The 23,590-nt window shown below is 39.8% G+C and overlaps 1 protein-coding gene across 9 annotated transcripts in view; it reads right to left on the bottom strand.

Annotated features, from left to right (window-relative positions):
- PTPN13 (protein tyrosine phosphatase non-receptor type 13) overlaps window positions 1-23,590 on the bottom strand; it is a 285,427-nt gene that overhangs the window by 158,656 nt on the left and 103,181 nt on the right. For all 9 annotated transcript variants that reach the window (XM_075605884.1, XM_075605865.1, XM_075605874.1 and 6 more), the window contains 3 exons: window positions 15,451-15,516; window positions 11,450-11,635; window positions 9,675-9,768 (listed from right to left, as the gene is read on the bottom strand). In XM_075605884.1, coding sequence (XP_075461999.1) covers window positions 9,675-9,768; window positions 11,450-11,635; window positions 15,451-15,516 — 346 coding nt within the window. The remainder of the gene's footprint in view (window positions 1-9,674; window positions 9,769-11,449; window positions 11,636-15,450; window positions 15,517-23,590) is intronic.

Genomic DNA, 23,590 nt, shown 5'->3' with positions numbered 1-23,590 from the left:
ATCTCTCTGCCCGTCGTGTGCCATCGGGGTTTTTTTTTTTCTTCGAACATTCAATTCAATGCTTTATTGACTACCAGATACAGACACAAACACAATTAAACATTAATACATTTTGTACAAAACACATGAAGGGATTGAACTCGGGACCTTCTGATACCAATGCCTTGCTTCTTACCTCTACACCATAGGCTTGGTGTGACAAGACAGAACCTATAAATATATTTATCCTCTACAACACAAGGGACATGTCAATGTGAAATCTTAAGGCAATTTCTAGCAATTTCTAGCTGTCTATGACATCACACAGTTCTGTGGTGTAGTGGAAGAACTCTTACCAACATATGCAAGGGTCCTGGGTTCAATTCCTGTATGAAATGGTATAATTAACTTTTTTAATAAATTATTATTTTAATTATGTTGTATAATTTATAAATATATAATTCTTTATTATTCTTTATTAAATAATAATTATTCATTAATCAATAATGATGTATTAATAATAATTCATTATTAATCATTCTTTATGATTAATTATGTATTATTAATAAGTATGATTATTAATTATTATTAACAGTTAATTAACTAATTAATAATTATTACTAAATACTTAATAATAATTATTAATACTTACTTATTAATGAAACGTATTAATACTTACTAATTATTAATAATTAGTAAGTATTAATAATTGTTATTAATAATTAAGTATTAATAATTACTTAATAATTATTAGCACCCAATTAGTAATAATAATTATTAATACTTAATTATTAACAACAATTATTAATACTTACTAATTATTAATAGTTATTAAGTATTAATAAGTTTTATTAATAATTAAGTATTAATAATTATTATTACTAATTGGGTATTAATAATTATTAGGTATTAGTAATACTTATTAATTAGTCAAAATTATGAATTGTTAATGATAATTAATAATCATACTTATTAATCATAATATAATTAATAATAATAGTATTATTAATTAATAATTATTAAAAAATAATTATTAATAATACGTAATACATAATTATTAATTAATTATTAATTAGTTAATTAACTGCTAATAATAATTAATCATCATACTTATTAATAATACATAATTAATCATAAAGAATGATTAATAATGAATTATTATTAATACATCATGATTGATTAATGAATAATTATTACTTAATAAAGAATAATAAAGAATTATATATTTATAAATTATACAACATAATTAAAATAATAATTTATTAAAAAAGTTAATTATACCATTTCATACAGGAATTGAACCCAGGACCCTTGCATATGTTGGTAAGAGTTCTTCCACTACACCACAGAACTGTGTGATGTCATAGACAGCTAGAAATTGCCTTAAGATTTCACATTGACATGTCCCTTGTGTTGTAGAGGATAAATATATTTATAGGTTCTGTCTTGTCACACCAAGCCTATGGTGTAGAGGTAAGAAGCAAGGCATTGGTATCAGAAGGTCCCGAGTTCAATCCCTTCATGTGTTTTGTACAAAATGTATTAATGTTTAATTGTGTTTGTGTCTGTGTCTGGTAGTCAATAAAGCATTGAATTGAATGTTTGAAAAAAACGATGGCAAGAGAGCAGAGAGATGAGCAGAGCAGAGAGATATGAGCACGTGGACAGCAGGAAGAGGAGAGCACTGGTAAGGCGGCAAAATGGAGGAGATTTAAATATGTAATGAGGAAGCTCCAGAGCTGATGTCGGTGAAATTTTAACGCGACCCCGGTTGTAACGCGGTCTTTGGGTTGTGGACCCCAAGGACCGCGTTATAACGGGGTTTAGCTGTATATATTTTAATGTATATATTTATTACTGTAGTATGAATTGATTTATGTTATTTTGTACAATACTGATCTTATTTTTCTCTCACCCTTTTTCCTTCTTCATTTTTTCCCCATCCGTTCCATGTCCATATGAGTGACATTACCTTATTAACCCAGCCATCAGTTGCTAAAATGATGAATTGCTATCAGTTTTTATTTATATATTAGTATTTACAGTATTAGGTATTAGACAAGTTTTAAGCCTAGTTTTTATTGAATTGTTTGTAATTACTATATTTATTTTATTCTGAATATGTTATTAAAGTTATTATTATTGTATTATAATGTACTGTTAAACTATGACAAGCTGTATAGATCGAGTGTTAGTCCCGCCCACTGGCCAATCAGAAGTGTAATAGCCCAACCAATGGGAAGCCCAAGATTATTTCCTCATCCAATCAGAGCCTAGTAGAGGTATATATATAGTTAGATGTAAAGATGCAACAGATATGACTCCTGACGAAGCTTATGCGACAAGCTGAGTTGAGCTGCGGTGGGCCACGAGTGTTCCCAGTACTGCCCTGATCCAGTTGTTCCGTGCCTGCGATCGATCGTGGCCGGGGATGGTGCGGCGGACTACCGGAGGTGACGCGACGCGATCCTAGACAGCAGGGCTGACTGTGGACATACGAGCTGCGCATCTATAGTTTTGTGTGTCTATGCACATGGTGCAAATGGAAGTGCAATTCTTATTGCTTAAATATATATTTATTGAACATGCAATGTTGCACTAAAAGTGTCATCTTTGTCACCGAGGGAAAACTCTGATGAGACCAGCTACCTTCTACCGGAGAGAATTACCTACACCATACAGATATACCCACTGCTGATATCCTATTGGGAAATTGTGAGTCCCCATCTGTGAAATACCTAGTTGTCATTTATGTAGCGTATACTACATTATCTTATCCTTTATATTTTTCCATATGTAACGGAGTTTCTGACCTGGCCTGACCCACCCAATCTCATATTGGCCCCTGTGGTCTAACCAGTCCCCCATTACAGTGCGATGTCTGGTGGTGCACCTGTTGGCAACAGGACTCCTGAGTCTCCCGCATGATGTTGTGTTGGGGATTGCCAACCCAGACAGGCAGCTGAGGTAGTGTGCTTGAGTCCTACCTATATCCAGTGCAGCGCCTCCACCTCATCAGGATCCCTTCTCTTGCTTGGGGATGGTCCTGGTGAGGAACTCCTCTGTGGTGCAGCCCCCTGCGTAATCACTCCACACTTACACACGAGGGTATCTTTTAACAGGAACATCTTTATTTGCACGGTGGGCCAGCTGCCCTCCACAATGGGTGAATTTAGCCCTCCATTGTTCACCGTACTTCCCTTTGAAAGGTATAGTCCTCCTAATGTAGGGATTCCCTATCCCCGCAGGGATATCTCCCTGTGACCAGGTCCCTGGTCACAGTTCCAACACAGTCCTTCTAACAGCTTCTTAACTCCTCCTCCGTAACTCAGCAAACACTCTCTTACTCTCTACTTCCAACAACTAACTTTTGATCAGTGCTGTGCCTTATGTATCCTCTGGGGCTGACACAACTCTGACATCACCAACCGTGGAATCAGAGCCTGTGACCACTCCCATCCATACATAGGGCACCTCACCAGGGTGTGAGGGCAAACCTCCATGATTACTGCTGGCATGCCCATAACTTACCAGGCCTTACTGTCAGCAGGAGAGATGACTGCAGCCATTTTACAGCATGGCTACACACATATGGTGATATCTGCGCTCCCCACAAGCCACTTTCTACAATCAACGTCAGGAGAATTTGGATCTTCTCCTTATAGGGTTGAGCTGCGACGTTCGCTATATTTTAATATCACTTATATACACATGAGCACTATTATTACATTTACAAGTTTTATAAGGTTTAAGTTTAGTTTATATCACTCATTTGTCCTCTAAAAGAAGCGCCTCACAGATTGTTTTGCACATACAACAGAAATGGTCTGTGTTTTTAAAGAAAATCTATTTGATAAAAATCAGTGTTGTTTTTGCCGTTCAAAGTAACGGTGCCTCTGTTTTTTTTATTTTTTATCTAAATAGGAAGCAGGGGGTCTCCGTAGCTGAACCGCGTTAATTTCAGCTCCAGGGACCCCCCCTTCTCCCTGAGATACATAAATGAGAAATTTTGTAGCAACCCGGCTGGGCACCCAATATGGCAGTTTAAAACTCCTGCATCCCATGAGCCAATAGGAAGCCGTGACATCATCCCTTGCAGCTTCCTACTGGTCAACATGAGGTAGGTGCTTTAAACTTAACAGAGATACCGGCAGCACCCTGTAAGTATCTCGGGAACCAGGGGCCCCTGGGGCTGTAATTAACACGATTCTACTCCAAAGACCCCCTGCTTCAAGTCTGAATGGAATACATTTTTGCTTTATTAAAAGGTACCGCTCCTTTAACATTTATGTAATGAAATAAAATTACATCGTATTGAAGCAGGGGGTCTCCCTGTTAAACTCCCTGCTAAGGGGGAGCTGAACCCCATTATTTCTACTCCAAGGACACCCTGCTTCCCGGCAAAGTTTAAAGCTCCCGCATCACGTGGGCCAAAAGAAAGCCGAACCTGATGATGTCACGGCTTCCTATTGGCCCGGTAGCTTTTAAACTCCGCCATTACTGTATGTGAACCTTGCTAGCCGAGCAGAGCGGCTACGGGCACCCATCTCTAGAAGCAGGGGGTCACCGGACCTGAAATGAATGAGGTTCAGCTCCGGAGACCCTCTGCTTCACTCCTATGTTACATGTTCTTTTTTTTTAAACCGCCATTCAAAATGCGTGCTTGGATTGCCTCTTTAAGCGTTGAGGTACTCATTTTTTAAACAATATTTCGCCAGAACATGGGGCGCTCCCAATAATAAGAAAACAGCAACTGTGCTACTTCCTGGTTTAGTTGGCTAAAAGAAATAGGTGGGAAAGTTAAAGGGGGAATGCTGCTTTCAGTCTCTAGCGCACGTCAATGCTAATGTATTACGTAATTGAATTATCCCTTTGCCTGCGAGTGGGAGGTGGCACCGGGTTTCCACCTCGCGATCACGTGACACTGGATTCAGAGAAGGGAGAGGAGAAGTTTCCCTCACTGTTTCCCTGTGTGCCAGAACATGCTTCTGCGCTCAGACCCCATCTCTAATGACCAGCAAAAGGCCATGGGTTAAAGAAGAGTAGGTTCAGTAACATTAATACAACTTCCAATAGTAGTACTGTATAACCATTTCTCACAAAAAGCAGAAAGCTCTTTTAATGTGTGGGTGGAGGGGGTGGGGGTAGGTTTCTTTTCATATGGTAATGTTATTTCAGACAGTCTTGTTAACGATACATGTTTTTGAATACATATTGAGTAAGATGGGTTTTGCCAGGGCTTGGTACAGTAGTTTCACTATCTGAATCATTTCCTGTCACGTTTTACGGCATTTATTGGAAATGCAACATTCTTAGAGAAGCACTCACTTGTACGCTTTTGGCATACAGCTGAACAAGAGGTGACATGACCTGCAATTCTAACCCATAAAAAAAAATGAAGGTAAGACCGTTGTTGGCACATTGTATTTACAGGCATATTGCAAATCCATACTTTTTTCCTTTATTCTTTTAAAACCATATTATATGATGCCAAACAAGTAAGAGTAGAGAGCAAGTATATAAGATTCCCTCGATTTAGTTGTAGACCTGTGTGGTTTCAAAAGCTTAGTACACCATCATTTCATCTATGGAGAACTCTGATGTTGATCCCTTAAAAAGGACCAATATGACCACTGTGACTTTGAACTACTGTATATCACAAGATTCATTCAAAATCAAATGTGTTTATTTTTTCACAGTGCATGAATGAGTAACATATTTACAAAGAAGGAAGCAAATTACACTTCTAAATATTTTTTTTCTGCTTGCTACATGACAGCGGTTTTATAGATTCATAAATAAGGCTAAAGGAGTTTTATGCACCAATACAACAAAACTTATTTTGACACAGTTAAGACACAATTTTGCAGCAAATATGGTTATGTACAGTACAGCAAATAAAAATATGACTTGCCGGTACATTTGCATGTCTCAGACAGGTCTGCGAACCTACTTTTCACCATTATCTCTTAGCACAGCGGTGCGGAAACTGGGGGCCGCGGCAATTACAGAGGCCCTGCGCCATTTAAATTAAATGCAGGGGGGAGGCGTGAGGCCTCTGTAACGTCCATTACCTGCAACCAGCCAGGTCTTCGGCAACACGTCGCCATGGCAACGCGGCATCAAATTCCGCCGTGAGGTCATGTGACATGACGCGTCGCCATGGAAATGCGCGTCAAATGACGCTACGGGGTCATTTGATGCCGGGTTCTAAGCGAGGGGGGGCACGTACAGTGGGGCTCCCAGGCAGGGGGGGCGCACATCAAACTTTGCGCACCCCTGTCTTAGCATACAGTGCTTTCACTGCAGCCAGGGATTCTGGGAAATGTCATATGTTCTAACTAACCTTGTTGTCCCAGATTCTTACATCAGGTGTAGATTTTAAAGCAAGAAAGTTGGCGTATGTGAATTTTTTTAGACATTATGATCTGTGCGTCATGTAACACGTCCCTAATGTCTCCTAATTACAGTCCCTAAATAACAAGCAGGCGCACATGACACAGAAATTGGGGCTAAGTCGTTCATACATCGAAGCTAAAGGGAGTACTGGAATACAATAATTCACTATACATTGCTTCCGTACATAGACACCATAGTGTCAAAGGGAAATGATTAACTAACGTTTTGGTCCCCAACCAGGGCCATCATCGGACGTACCATTGGCAGAAATGAGATAAACACTGCAACCATTCTCTAAAGCATTTGTTAAATAAGTTATGGTCTGTAAAAAAGTTACAAAAATCCTCCACCATTCTATTTAAAAATACCACTTGTGAGCACATTCAAATGTCTCAGACAGGTCTGAATCCCTGCTTTTCACCATTATCATTTAAAATACAGTGCTTCCACTGCAGCAAGGGATTCTGGGTAATGACATGCAAATGAGCACACAGTGTTTCCTATCTATTTTCACATGGAGTCCTTTAAGTTTATGCCTGCCGTATCACACGTTTTCACCACAACTTGGGTTAAAGAAGAACATAGCCAGTTAACCTACCCACAGACAGCTGTTTCAGCCATTTATGTCTCATCAGTCTGAGGATGGTTGTACTGGCTTTCCAATGTGAAGCCGGTTTCAACCACACATTATATAAGTTATTGTGAGTACAAAACTGACAAAAACTATTCCACCGTACTGTGTGCTGCAAATAAAAATATCACTTGTGAGAACATTCACATCTCAGACTGGTAATTTCCCAGAATCCCTGGCTACAGTGGAAACATTGCATGCTAAGGCTAATGCCCCACTCCCTCAGTCAGCGCGCCCGCACTGCAGACAGGCGGCGCGCTGACAGGCAATTGACCGCGATATGCGGTCTGTAGGGAGCCGGAGCGGGAGGGGGGCGGGAGTGGGAGGGGGGGGGCGTGGCAAAACTTTGTAAATTCTTGCACCGCTTACTTCTGTCGTAAAATGGCTTACAGTTAAGATCTCCTGTGCAGAAATGTAATCCATAGACCAGAAGATGTAGTGTGTAGGTACAGAAAAAAGCATTTAAGCACGTACCATGTGCATTGGTTCAAGTGCATCAGCCAGTGGTGGAAGTGGCTTTAAAAACGTGGATGAAACAAAATAGAAAAAAGAAGCACTCACAATAATGGGTATTTTGCCACAGGTGCACGTCGCTCCAATCAAGGAGACGATTCATGCCATAGATGAAAAATATCAAACAGCACTCCACTTCGAACAATAGCTTAGAGGAAAAGCAAATGTTAGATAGCAAAAACTATCACTGTTTCGGTCCCAACATCAGACCTTTGTAAAGTGTGATATGTTGATATTTTTTACTATATATTATACATTTGCTATTTTTCAAAGCCCAGAGGAGTGTCATTTGATTTTTTTTTTTCATCATTGCCTTTCAAAAAAGTGTAGACACTATGTTCGATTTCAAGACATTGGAAACCTGCTCAGTGGGGCAAAGCCTTTTGAACGTCATTTATTCAACTCTCAAAGCGTAAATGGGGAAGAGCTTTTTAAATTAAATCCATTTTCAATTGCAGCTTATAGCAGGGGTGCGCAAACTGGGGGGCAGTTGCATAGGCCCTGCTCTCTCCCCCAAGGCATTTAAAGCTGCAGTTCAAGCAATATCCTGCATGTGTGTTTTTTTTTAATAAATCAGTTCTATAGTAAGAAAAAATACTTTTAGCATTTTCTGTTTTTAAAAAAACAACAACTTTGAAAGACCAATTTTCTTGTATTCTATTTTTAAAAGCATGCTTGTCGCTATAGCAACCATATACATTCCCCATATTTAAAGATGTCGCCAAACTTTGCCGATCAATAGACGGAGAACGAATTGACCGGCAGCTATGCAGTTCTTTAGGTAATTAAGAGATTGTCCACATGAAACTATTAAAGTAAAAAAAAAACCTTAAAAAAAAAACGGGAGCTTGAACTGCAGCTTTAAATTAAATTTCGGGGGATCACGTGAAGTCTCTGCAACTATCCTTCCCTTTTCTTCGGAGACGCGTTGCCATGGCAAAAGCGTCAAATGACCCCACAGCGTCATTTGACGCCAGACACAACGAAACGGAGGGGGAGGGCGCGAGCAGGGAGGGAAGCAGGCAGGGGGCGCAGCCCATGGCTTAGCGGATGGAAAGGAGGGGGAGAGGGAGGTTATGATAGAAACTTTTAAATATATAAAATGATTCAACAAAGTTCAGGAGAGACGCATATTCCAAGGGTAGTTTGAAACGTGCTACTGTAGAGTCATTTTCTGAAGCAGGAGGGTGGCAGCAGGCTAAGGGGAAATTAAACTTCTACATTACAGAAAGGGTGGTAGATTTGTGAAGTAGCCTCCCAATAGAAATAGTAGGGGCTAATACAGTAAGGGTCACAAATTTCCCATTGGTATAGTGTAGTGTATAGGGAAATTTGTGAGTACACAATTCATCAGATTTTGAAGAAAAAAAACACTTCATTTGAATCAGACATATTGCACTGTAGTATATATGTTTGTCTTTTTCATACACCTGCACTCCCCGAAATATCTGGACATCTACAACATTCATGGCTTGAGAAAGCAATCTGAAATTAGGGTTTGGGCTGCAAATTTATATCTACTACTTTGGTGTATCAACCACTTAATCACTTCACTTATTATTGTTATTTTATGCCCTTTTTGGTATATTATATACTTTTAAATTACTGTACTGTATTCTTAATTAAGTAATACTACTGATTATAATTGAGCGCCACAAGGATAACACATTGTTTGTTTGCACTAATACAGTAAGGAAATTCAAATGTGCTTGGGATAGACATAAGGTGATCCTAAAAAATGAAAGAAAGCCAAGGATACAATAGGGTGTGAGGTTTAACAGCAGATAGGAAAATGGGCAGACACAGTGGGCCAAATGGTTCTTATCTGCTGTCAAATTCTGAAAACAATCAGAACACTGCACTGTCGTAATGCTCGTTAGACAAGAAATATAACCTGGGTAATTGTGTTCAAATTTTGTATACATTTGATAACATTATTCCCAGTGGAATCATTGCTTTCTCAACACACTGTACACATCACTATAAGAAACACAGGCTGCTCTGTACTTGTGTAACCTCAGAACTACCACTGCGACTCAGGCGCCAGGACTCACTAAGCAGAGATAAAGGTTATTGCACTACAATCCGGTGTTACCTGCCACTGAGGCTTAGTGAATGCCCCCCAGAGCCTTATTGCCATCGTTTTTCCTACCTGTGGGAAGGCCTTTTCCTCTCAGCCTGTCGCGAATTTCCTGACTGCGATCAGGTTCATTTGCTTTGTTGCTGCCGCCCGGGAGTTGATCAATCTGTAAAAGAAAAAAGAAAACGTAATCAAAATAATCGAACTCCTTTTTAATCAACTAGGATACCTGTGTTTATAGCTAGAGGAAACTAAACCCAAATGATAAATAATGTGAAGACTGCTCCTTGTCAAATCACTGCATCTTTCGAGCACCTTCAAACGCCAACGTTTAGAAACTCTTTGGTAAGCAGAATGTGCATTCCTACGCATTATTATAGCAATAGGTTGTTTAAAATGATATTCCAATTTAACTCACCTGCACAGTTATCAGTAACCTACTCTCAACTGATTTATCAATGAAATGCATATCAGAATATGATCTGCTACCAGTTATATATTTTTAAACAGAGTATAGAAAATGATCAAAAAGGAAGTGGGCTACTATGTGGCTGACACTTCTCATCTCAGTCAATGAACTAAAGATGATTAGTGTCTCCAGATGTATTATTAGGGAAAAAAAGAAATATAGCCGCTGATAAAAGTTGGAAGGTGTGAGTAAGGAAGCAATTCATTTGTATGAATGATGTCATTATAACAGGGGCAATAAATCTGCAAGAGAAATGCAAGCACAAATAGAGTGCACCTATGCATTCATGAAAGGTTATCATTGTTAAACGACAGGTACGAGCTTTCCAGGACTTGTGCTACAGTACATGTCACTGTTTAGTATTTATCTTTTTTTATACCCACCGCTGCATTGAAGTAGAATACATGTTTTCAGAACCTGAACCATATTCAGATTTTGTTATTTTATAATGCAGTAAAACGTTAGAAAAATAATACAATCTATTCCAACCAAACACCTGTAAATGACCAGTCTATTGAGACATTTCTCCCCCTATTAGAGAGGTGGAGAGAGCGTTTGCAGGTACGGTAGTGTTAGGCCCAGTAAAAATTGTATATCTTGGTATAGTTACAGACCTAAAATATTTTGTCCAAAGAATTTGACTAAATGTCCCCTTACTTATGAGAGGACAGATAAGTATTTAACTACATCATTTGTTATTTTGATTGTAGCTTCGGGGCTTTTTGTGTTTTGTTGTACATATTCCAACCAATGTTAATCGATTTTTTGGATAATATGAATATTAAATGTTGCGAGAGGAAAACAATATTTGCTGCGTTATGTTACACCATCCCACACTGTGTTTAGCAATTATTTCATTAAGAAATTTGTTTTCTCCTACTGTGCATCATTAAAAAAAAAATACCACCACTCATTACAGTGTAGTAATGGCCAATCTAAAGAATAGATGTAACTTGCATGGTAATGTCCCTTTTAAGGAATTTATTTCACCCACATGGTAATGTCCCTTAAATGTATCTTACTGCACAGCAAATAGTCATTCCCACTCTAATCACAAGTCTAAAGAATGAGCGTTAAAAGCCCATTAACAACTGTTTACGTTTAATAACTGTGTCAACTGTGTGGATATATTTAATAGTTTAATCGTATTATTCACGGGATTCAATAACAAAGTAAATACTACACTCACACCACTTCATGTACTGTACGTTCAGCCTGTATAATCAGTTTGTATGGGTTAGTTTCACATGGCCTTAGCACACATATTGAATGAATGCTCTGATTTACTGTAAAATATCTTTGTGCACGTATTAAAACACAAACAAAAGAAGTGATTTTATGCAACACACTTACCATTTCAAACAATGTGAAGACTTACCCCGGACAGGCTACCAAGAACCAGCTCTACTAGCTGCTTTATGTAGTGGAAAGATGGCGCACAGTCGCTATTTCTGAGATGGGCACTGCAAGCATCCAAAACAGTGCGGGTGGAGAGCCGGGTGTAAAACAGATCTTCACACATGCCAAGCAGAATGCTGTTTAAATGGTCCCCGAGTTTTATAGGCTGGGTAAAATGGAGAAAAAAAATGCACAACTAAGAAAAACATTTCAATTTCTGAAATTCACCAATAGTTTACACAATTTCTTCAATTATTTAACAAATGGGAAAAGTGTGGTTCAGACGCTACAATAGTTGCAACATACATTTCCATAGTGCAATGGTCATCGTATGATGGTACTAGGTGGTAGGAGTACCACTACTTTCTCATTTACAGTCCAAGCGCACCGCTCCTTTTTATTTATGGACTTAACATTTCATCTGCTTTTTAAATAAAACCGGCTTTAAATTAAAACCCATACTGTAATATCTTCCTTTCTGTTTTTGTAGAAATCGCTTGAAAATATAGTTCCACGGCTACGCCCCAAGTGTTTGATAAAATTGTTAAGTCACTACGACTACTGCCATCGTGCCACTTGACTGTAAATATATTGTCGCTGTAGAGGTAAAAGTCATTACCTTCATTCTTTGCGTACTGAGGAAAAGGCGATTAAATGTTCTTTTTGGCAGGAAGAATTCTGTATTTAAAACTTGATATGACAAGTTCTGAAGATTAGGTGTCTTTAATGAGTTTTTTCAATAGGCATATCAAGATATTCCAAGACAGGAAGTGCAATTAGTGTGTTTTTGCAAAAAATGCACTTAGTGAGTTTTACCTCTACAACGACGATATACAGTATGGAACTTGTCATTGTTAGTAGACATAAAAATCAAACACAGGGCAAAGGTTCGCCTACACTTTATGAGGGAACTTGTAGGTCATTACATGTGATAGACACCTTCACTGCAAACTCTCCCACTGGGGCTTTATAACAATGTGTATGATCTCTCATTATATTTAATTGACTCACTTTAGCACTCGGGGTCCTGAGAGCCAAGCTATTATTTTTCCACTGGCATAAATCAAATGTCAAGGCTCATTTCATTTATTGAGTTACTAATGAAAAAATAAGAAGCTACAATACAATCTCTCTGGCCAAACTTTGAGAGCTTCCACATTATAAACATTAGTTTAGTTTTTGCTTCATTGCATAGCCAGTTAACCAACCCCACACTGATGAGACCCATTAAGGTCGAAACGGCTGTCTGTGGGTGGGTTTTCTGGCTATGCATCTTAACCCTGGCTGTGCTTAAAGCTGTGACCATGCAGCAAGCTTAAGCCTATAGGGAACCATGTTAAAAATGGTTTTGAAGCAAAAGGTGACATTGTGTGCCCATTTGCATGTAATTTCCCAGAATCCCTTGCTGCAGTGGAAGTGCTGTGTGCTGGGTGATAATGGTGAAAGGCGGGGTTGCAGACCTGTCTAAGACATGCAAATGAGCATACAGGAATATTTCCATTTGCTATATATATATATATATATTTATATTTATTTACATAAGCAGCAGTACAGAAGGCACTCCAAGCGAACGAAGAGTCAAATTTCAAAGTGCATGCTCCATAAACATGATATATACAACCAATGCTTTCCCAGGTAAGAAACCAAAGAAGCACCACTCAGATATATAGATATGGCAGGGCTCTCGTATGAGTGCTGCCTGTCACAATTGCATGTCCCATACAGCTGCCCACAAATCCGTATTCATTGTTTTTATTACCCTACAGTATGTGTGTCTGTTCACTTTCTTTTCCCTCACTGTGCCCCTGTTTTTTGTTACTTTAGGGAGTCCACACATTTGATGGAGTAATCGTGCCGCTGTATAGGCTGGCCGAGCTTATTGAGATAAGGCGGAAGCTTGCGCTTGTAATGGAGGAGTCCCAGACAGTTGCCTAGGCAGAGAGACGCTGTAGTAAGCATTTCCAGGCAACGGAGGACGCCTCCACATTGTGAAGCTGCTTCGGATGTTTTCCCTGCATGCGCAGTGGAACTGTGTACAGTTGTTCCGATTTCCAAGATGGCCGCCGCATGTCAGCGCTGCTGAAAGATGATGTGGACTTCTCTGTTTGGTTAATTAGTTGATCCCTAATTGTGAGCACAGGGTGGTTTATGGGTATAAATGTCTTCTTGGTGCCAGTGTCCTCTAGCACTTCCTTGAGGTCGTTCCTTACTGGACCGAAACGTCGGTTTGAATATGTGCTGATGTATCTTTTTCAATACAGTCTATGCTTTATATATATCTGTGCTGCTTCTTTGCTTTCTTACCTGGGAAAGCATTTGTTGTGTGTATTGTGTGTATATATACGCCCTCCGTTGCCTGGCAATGCTTACTACAGCGTCTCTCTGCCTAGGCAACTGTCTGGGACTCCTCCTTTACAAGCGCAAGCTTCCGCCTTATCTCAATAAGCTCGGCCAGCCTATACAGCGGCACGATTACTCCATCAAATGTGTGGACTCCCTAAAGTAACAAAAAACAGGGGCACAGTGAGGGAAAAGAAAGTGAACAGACACACACATTTATTACTCTATTGTGTGCAGCTTAGAAACTGTTGTTCTTCATGATTTTATATATATATATATATATATATATATATATATATATATATATATATAATCATGAAGAACAACAGTTTCTAAGCTGCACACAAATAGAGTAATAAATTAACTTTACATGGCACTATTCAGGAAGCCGTGAAGCAGCCATTCGAACTATGACAGCCAAAAGCTCCCAATCAAGTCCCCGCGTTCGCCCGCTTCAGGGCTTTTTAAATAAGCAGAGAATGGCCTTTTATTAAACTTTACACTTTTTAAACTTTACATTTTATATTTTACTCTGACTTCCTTAAAAATACCACCGTGCATACGAGTTATTCACTTTTTGGTGAAGACGATTATTTTTTTAATGCGAATCAGAAAACTGGAATTCTCTCTGCGTTGCTGCAGATATTGAAATGCCATTACTGTACATTTAACGAGAAGGACAGAAGTTATTTGAATCCTGACTTTGCAGAGCAGTGTAAACCGCAACTCGTATATTATGAAATATGGCATTGAAATCTGTATTCATCACATTGTTGCCAATGGTAAAATTGCAGTAATTTGGGTCACTGGTGAAAACATACCCTTGTGAAGAAGGAAATGCCTGAGAATGTTATTATTCTTGAGGCAGTAACCTGAGAGCTGAATTGGAAAACAACTTCCATTGACAGACTGATCGGGCTTAAACATTATTTTAAGGGATTGCAAAGCTAACTGCAATATTAGAGAAGCTAAAAGTAGACGGGTAGTTTAACCCCTTGAGCGCATCAGGACTTAGCTACTACGTCATGGGGTCTGACACTCCATCATGACAAATTAGTTACGTCCAAAAATCCCTCTTGTTTTGCTAGGGAAGATGGCGTCCTGAGCCGATTGGCACTGATCAGGAACGGAAGGGGGGTGACTCCTCTCCTTCCGTTACCAGTGACAGATCGATCAACTGACAGCGAGCCCCTCAAAGGTTTAATCTACACCAAAGTGGCTGATTGCAATGCAGTCGTCTGAAGTCACCCAGTGACTTGAATGGGGGCAACTGGCCGATTCAGATCACATGAAATTACCCCCTAAACATCATGAATACAATTCCAGACACACTAGATTTGATCATTACATAATGAAAATGGCCAGCTGACAATTTCCACGGTGTACCCCGTCCTGCTAAAAGGAAAACCACCATTTCAGGTCCCGCCAACACATTCATAAAACTAAAAATAACTTTGGTCAATGTGATGTGCATGCAAAAGTTTGCGAAATTCCAAGCGCCTATAAAATAAAGATCACAAAGTGCAAGGTGCCGGAGATCTCCTATCTACACAAGGTACCCACCCATCCAAATGTATCTTGGTCAATTCTGCCCAAGTTCAACTGCAATCAAGAAACAATATGCCCATGTCTATTGCTCACCTGGCTTTGAGGTACTTCATAATCCGCTCCCCAATACAACGCCATCCCGAGGGAATAAATGTGAATCTGCAGGCAGAAGAAAGAAAACAAATACAGTATGGTCATTTCCACAACAAGTCGCTGAATGTGTGTTTAACTTTACCAGCAGATTTCACACAAATCAAAAGTAACCTAAGTACAAGTTAAATTGAAACAGCACTGTGGGGGCTGCAGCGCAGTGAATGCATATACACGTGCAGCGGGCTATCTCTATGGCCAGTGCAGATGTTGGTACATCAAGACGGAGGAGTACACTCACGCTTTATGAACAGGTATACTGCCAGGGGTGCACGATAATGCCATGGGTGCATGCCAATACTGAAATTATCCAGTTAAATCAATGTTGATCATAGAAACAGCACTCAGTTCAAACGTTCATTTTTATTGAAGTGATCTGACGTTTCAGTGTCAGTGGTAGACCTTTGTCATCTCGAGAAAAGTCCACAACTGGGACAGGTACAGATGTTGGACATTCTTTTTTTAACCATCTCCTTTGAAACCCCCCAGCTAGGACATATTCTGTTCAATGTAATGTAAATTTGGGATTTCTGTTTTAGGTTTTAACCGAAAAACACAGGAAGAACACCAGCAACTCTGCATCTTTCACTTTCGGTCATAACGGATAAAAAACGGAAATAAAGCATAATTTTCTGTCGCGTTAAAACCTCTCGGAGCTGCTCAGCAACAGGTAGGAGACAAAGCCAACACAGGGGAGTATGGGAACGAAAGAAAAAGGTGCACGAACAAATACCGCATTCAAATGTGTGTCAATGGTTTTTACATTGTTAACACTGATAAACAGAGATTTAATTTTTTTTTAAATAATTATGAAAACACTGTAAACAAAAAAATAACCGATTTGACGTTCTCAGTCCTTTTCATTATGTACTGGGAGACCCTCTGGCATGGAAGGGATTAACCCACTTTGCTGCCATATGGCACTGTAATGACTGGTGTTACATTACACTCTGGTAGCAAAGTTTGCTGTGTAGATGCAGAGTTTTGACATTAATGGAGGAAACTGTGAGTGATTAATGTGGATCCCCACCCTTATTGCAAACAGCCGCGTGTAAATTAGGTCAGTAACAAGTGGCTATCGTGCACATACATCTTAATAAATTGGTCAGTGCGTCTGCCAAAATATCACGCAGTTGTAATTTTATCTGCGGTTTAACGATCTTTAGTGAATCAATGTATACAATATGAGCTCAGCGAGAAATTATTTGACAGTAATTTCTTAAATATGTAAACAATCCACTGTAATAAGTCTATAAATATAATGCATTATAATGGTCCCGTTGACATAAGTTTGACAGTGTGTCCAAAACGAGCTGTGACTCATGTCACACCTGAGATCTTTTGACAGAAGGGGAAGGTGACACTAAGCTTCACAATGCAGGCAATAGAAGAGGAAGAAATAACACAAAAACACATCTTATTTACAAACCATTAAGCGGCTAAAAAAAACTTTATTCGTTTAATTTCCATGCACACTTTATTAACTACATATATTGGTCCCGTAGAAGAGCTCTAAAACATCTAGTTGTACTGCCCATTTTTAAGTTGTGAACGGTATACCTACTGGTAATGCAAAGAGGACATGCTAGTATATATATAGTAAGCTTAAACTCAAAAGACCAGATTGTTTTTTATGTAAACAGAAGCCATACTGAAGATAGAGAAGGTGGAATAAAGTTGAGACATTCACTCAAGTAACACATTCTTTTACATTATTCTTGGTTCATGATTTAACACAGTAAGACAGTAGATTAGGTTGAAAAAAGACAAATGTCCAACTAGATCAGTGTTTTTCAACCAGGGTTTCTAGTAAACCTTGGGTTCCCCGGCAATTTTCTGATCATTTCAAAATTGTATCAAATACAGAAGAATGTACAATGCATCTGATCTCAGACGCGCTATTAGAGAGGGTTTGGGGTCCTTACAATGCATCTGATCTCAGACGCGCTATTAGAGAGGGTTGGGGGTCCTTACAATGCATCTGATCTCAGACGCGCTATTAGAGAGGGTTTGGGTTCCTTACAATGCATCTGATCTCAGACGTGCTATTAAGAGAGGGTTTGGGTTCCTTACAATGCATCTGATCACAGACGCGCTATTAGAGAGGGTTGGGGGTTCGTCAGAATTTTCACTTAGGGTTCTGTGACAGGGTGAATGAACATCACCAGCCATATATCTGGCAAACCTATGTTTAGGCTTGCAGTGCAGCAGTGACGAGTTTAAGTTTCAGTTGAGAAGGGCTGCTTAATTAGTCTGACCCCAGCTGCATAATGAAGGTGTTTTAAAAACCCCAGGCTGTACACACATGCAAGCTAGCTGGTCAGGAGACAGGACTGATATACTGAAGAGATTACTGCTATATGGTCTGTTTTTCAAAGTACATGTGTGATAACTGTCTGTGTCCTGCATGCTGAAGAGAAGCTGCCTTGTTTTCTATGCTGAAGAGAAGCCATTTTGTTTTTGTCTGCTGAAGAGAAGCTATTTTGTTTTTTTTTATGCTGAAGAGAAGCTATTTTGTTTTTGTGTGCTGTATGTTTTTAAGGCTAAATAAATAAGTCTTATCAAGAGAACCTGCGTGTGTGGTTGCATGTACCCTGGAACAGGTTCCTTAACCAAAAAAAAGGTTGGAAACCACTGTACTAGATCAACCTTGTTAAATTCTAACCGGCCCGAAATACCTCATCCTGTGTCTATAGTTATATTGATCCAAAGGCAAACAAAAAAATCATAGTGAAATATTTTTCCAACTGCCACCACCGTCTCCAACGGTGGTAACTTCTATGTGTTAATTGTCCTTACTGTAAAGAGAAGTTTCCTGTGCCTTTGGTAAAATCTCCTTTCCTCCAATCTTAAGGGATGACCTTGTGTCATTTGTACTGTCCTTGAAATGACATTTCTTTCTGAAAGCAGCAATCCCGTTATTTTGCTACCAATCACTCTTTTTACAGTATGGAAACCCAGAGACGAATCACATTATTTTAAATGACCGTTCAATTGGAAGCCAAAATGGATGACGTTGTGTCTTCCCGTTAGCTTGTGAGACGCGCAAGATTTAATCTGTCATTTTGTTTTCCCTTATGGGGACTGAAACGCTGTACCATCACCGGTAAGTACTAGTGGTCCCCAGAGCTAAAAAGAGCACAGTTCATCTGAGGGGACATCTTAATTTCCCATCCTGTAAAAAATATATGAGCAGCCGGCATTGCTGCTTTAACGTTCAAACATTTATTGTACCATACTGAACTAATGGTAGGGAAATGTTCAAACTACGTGACTAATGCCAACATAGATTAGTGAGGGAGCATATACGAATGGGCCGGTAAAGTCATGAGGTGGTGGTGTGGTGGTGTGGTGCATTCAGCTAATGGAGTCAGGTATTCATGTAATTGCCTCCTCTGCAAAATGTACAGCCCTGTTTCTGTAAAGAAATGAACAATAATTAGTCTAAGTGGAATTAGCAGTGTTACTAATAATATAATATTTTTTTCTTGTTTAGAGCTGAAAGCACACACCGTGCTGTACATATTGGCAGGCACAATGAGTCCCTGCCCTGCAGAGCATACAATCTAAATTTGGGGTCTTGGGGAAAAGGCAGATAAAGTGACTTGCCCAAAGTCACAAGGAGCTGACACTGGGATTCAAACTGTGTTCACCCGCTTCAATGGCAGCAGCATTACCACCGAGCTGCTTTTTCAGTCCTTTTGAACGGGCAGTCAGGCTACTTTGAAAATATTTTTGACAAGATGCATTCATGCTGTAAAAACCGAGAGCGAGGCTATTACTAAAAGAGACCCCTAATTCTTTAGCCAAATAACTGGATGGTTGTTTTTAAATCACACAAGTCATGGCACTCTGGTGCCCTGTTGTGTCACTTCACTTCAACCTACGTGTTTGAGCAAGAGGAACAAATACTGCCAAATAACTATAAAAACTAGCCTAGATTATTGAAAAGCCCAAAACCACAAAGCTTAAAGGGAGTGTCAGATTCATGCATAAGGTTTTACTTCTATGAGCCATCAGTAAAACAAACACAGGGAGTGTGTTAACTCAGAGGATTAACATTTTCATGAAGATGAGAGGCTACCCTGGTGCTCATCTGAGCTTGTAGGTGCAAAGGTTAAGCTGGCCTTACTTTACCAAAGCTCTGAAAATAAAACGTATCCTCTGGCTGGTAGAAGTGCCTCCCGGGTGGGCCTTAACCCCTGGAACTTACATCTGTACCTCCTAGAAGCAGCTGATGAAAACAATAAATGCCAGGTTTCATATATCCCTTTGTGTGCCACTAGTGTACCACTGTCCCTCCGGTACTTTACGTTCACGTGGCCGCTTATGGTCCTTGACAGAACGTAAGAGGAGTTTTGGACAATGAGCAAATCTCATATGATGTAGCAACTACGTCATGAGGCATCCAACGTGTTAAGAAGTCAGTCCTCTTGGGTGGAAGTGAACGAAGAACAGTGGCAAGTTTAATAGGTTACATTAAGATGGTTTACACCTTTAAAAAATAAATATTAATAAATAATCAGACCAAAAATACTTTTTAAAAGTGAACTTTACGAGTTAGTCTGAAGACTACAAGTCATGTGTACATCTCCTTGGCAATTTGTTTAACTAGGCTTTCTCTGTCCAGAGATTCTTCTTAAAGTAAAACATTAGACTGAAGTTAAATGTCCTTTTCTTTATCAGGAACATGGTTTTTAGGAGCCATGTTCAAAACGAAGATTGGCTAGAAGACTGAGTCGCCTCTGGGCTCGGCTCTTAATAAGTGGGACTAGAAATGAAACAAAAACAAAAAATGAAGTACTGGGTTCTGGGTGCACTTAGCTGAGCGATCCTTCACCTGAGAAAATGTTCTGAAGAAGGGCTGCATCTTCGGCGTGCACCACGTCGTTCCTCCATGCACCGTCCCGGAATCTTCCAAAACATGGACACGACTGACGCTTGCTGCAGCCTGAACACACTAGGTGCTACCGACCATGTGTAGCAAGGGGGTGCAAGAAGCGCACTTGCTGGATCAGAGGCCTTGAAGTTACAGTTCTGGGACTGCAAGCATATATAGTGTATTAAGTCACTTCGGAAAGGCCATTTTGAATTTGTCACCCCCTCTTGATGTTGTCCACAGGAGAGTGAGAGGTGCCAAGAAGCACACCAGCTGGGTCCCAGTCTCGAAGGTGCAGGCTTCCATGACAGGTAAGGTAGCAGGGCACTCCGGCCAGGCTACTTATTTTGGTTGCTCTCCTGGGAGGTAGTCCACAGGTGTGGGAGTACATTCAGTCAAACAGTATGTTAGGGAGACATTGCAATTTAGTAGAGGCTTCTGCAGGCTGCAGGGGGGGGGGGTATGTTATCAAATGGTTATCAAAATGGGGAAGTCGAATACATTCTGATGTTGGTTTTTATTAATCTGCTTTGTGTGATTGCCCCATTAAACCGACCCAAACATTGTTTTGCATATGGCAGGCATACACTTATAGGTGTCCATGTTAAAGAGGCAATCCATGCAGGTGATTTTTTTATTTCTATTTATTATTATTACATAGGATTGAAGCAGGGGGTCTCTGGAGCTGAACCCATTAATTTCAGCTCCGGGGACCCCTACTTCTGGAGATACTTACCTCCATAGGGGTGCCGGTAGCAGCTCCACTCAGCTAGCAGGGTTCTTGTTATGGCGGAGTTTCACAGCAACCTCGCCCTGCGGGCCAATAGGAAGCCGTATCGTCATCAGGGTTGTCTTCCTATTGGCCCGCGTGACGCAGAAGCTTTACATTTTGCTGTGATACCAGCACCCCCTTTGGAGGTCTGTATTTCAGGAGACAGGGGGTCACTGGAGCTGAAATGAATGGGGTTCAGCTCCGGAGACCCCCTGCTTCAAACCTATGTTAAAAAAAAAAAAATATTTTAAATAGTACATGGATTGCTCTTTTAAAATGGTCAGAAAACAAAACGTGGCACACTGTGTGTGCTCATTTGCATGTCATTTCCCAGAATCCCTTGCTGCAGTGGAAGCATTGTATACTAAGAGATAATGTTGAAAAGCAGGGTTGCAGACCTGTCTGAGACATGTGAATGTGCTCACATGGGATATTTTTATTTTCTGTCATCCTTATAAAACACTTCATTGTGAATTCTGTGAAGCGTACAAGAAGAATGAAAAGAATAGGGCACAGGCAATTTCTAAAATAAATAAAAACATTTTCGAACACGCTAAGTGCAGCTGAGGTTTTAAAGGATCCAACTTAACAAAGACAAGTTTACATATGTACCTTGAGGCAATAAATTGTTACATTCCTAGAAACAAACGGAAAATAGATGTTTGTACTTCGAAACTCAAAGGAAGAAACTATAAAACACAACACAAGGGGTCAAATGATTTGCCCGGATATCAGGAGGAATGGGGAAAAGATGAACTAGATAAAGCAATCTGCGGAGCGGATTTCTTCTCTCTTATGCAGGTTTCAATGAGAGCAAACAAATCCAGTCCAAATACTGATGAAAGCAGCTTCATCATAAAATAAATGTAAGGGTAAACAATGAAGAAATAATCCCAAAAAAGTATTGCAAAAAAAAAAAAAACTAGCTCAAAAATTGGGGTGATTTTTCAAAGAAAGTTTCTAGAGCAGTCATGCGGGTTTTCAAAAATGCACAACTTCAACAGCACACTGCTGATACACGTGTGAAATAAAGCAGGGGAGCGCAAACTTTTGCTGCTGTGCCCCCGTCTTCCCTGCCTGGATGCTTGCGCCCCTCCCTACCTTAGACCTGCGTCAAATTACGCTGCGTCGTCATGTGAAGTCACGTTACCCGCTGCATCATTTGACACATGTGACGTCACGTCACATGGCCCCGTGTTGCCATGGCGACGTGTCACAGAGCGCCTGAACCTCGATAATTATAGCATTGTAGAGGCCTCACGCGAACCCCCGGCATTTCATTTAAATGCCTTAGGGAAGAGCGCAGGGCCTCTGCAACCGCCCCGCACACCCAGAAAAATCTCCGCCCCCTGTGGTGCACGATCCCAGTTTGCACATCGGTGAACTAAAGCATCTACATGTGTAAAGGAATATATACGAAACAAACATAAGATAAAAAAAAGAACCTCTGTCAATCAAGTATACAACTTTTGTTAAATAAATAATTGTATTGTTTTAATGAAAGGTGTTAACCTGAGAAATGGTGTGGATTTGCTTCAAATGATGAACACAAAAATTAAACGTGATACATATTACCGTGTTTCTTTTAGTGTGTGTGTATGAATTCTATTTGTTGGCATATATTCACACCCACAGCAAATACAAAAGGGAATAACGGGTCAAGTACTTTTATGTTTGTTTCATTTATGAGCTGAAGTTAATGTAGCTGCCAAGAAGGTTGCATGGTTTTAAGTGAAATCAAATTGTAGCATGGTCACAGGGCCTCCAATTAAAACGTAATTAAATATGTCCTATCTAATAGTGAGCATGAACATGAAGCACTATCAAAGGTACAGTAGCTCAGTCTGATGTATTCTGAGGCTTCCGTGTTGTTACTGCAGACTGCCTTTGGCAAACTATGGTTGGCTGAGCAGGCATTTTTGGCAAACTGGATTGGAAAATAATAATGCATCCCGATGATTTCAATGTGCAATCATTTGTTTGACACCACTGCCAAGCTGCAATTGAAAAAGATTAAAAGGAACCTGCAAGAGATGTGTGCAGAGGTATGCAATGGAGACCGTTTTTAAGGTGAAATTAAAATAAGGCTTTATTGCGCCTGTTCCTTTAAACACTGCCAACCCAAAACATAAAAGAAAAACCTACTCCACTTTGGAGAAATCACTACACATTTGACTCCAGCCCGATCTAACTGGGTGGGTAGGTAAGCTGCTTACCACCCCAAACACACACACACACACACACACACACATATATATACACACACATACGCATAAAACTTGACAATTATTCCCTATGCTTTTGTACTTGCTGCGGGTGTGAATATATTTGAAGTGGTGGGTACAATTATAAGTAACAACACTGTGTTACATTATTATTCATTCATCAATCAATAGCAACATATTTAACCCCCCCCCAAAAAAAATAATTTA

Source organism: Ascaphus truei, chromosome 1 (assembly GCF_040206685.1).
Source record: "Ascaphus truei isolate aAscTru1 chromosome 1, aAscTru1.hap1, whole genome shotgun sequence".
Taxonomy (NCBI): Eukaryota; Metazoa; Chordata; class Amphibia; order Anura; family Ascaphidae; genus Ascaphus; species Ascaphus truei.
Note: the sequence above shows the minus strand (reverse complement) of the source record. Positions and strands in the feature narration are given on the sequence as shown.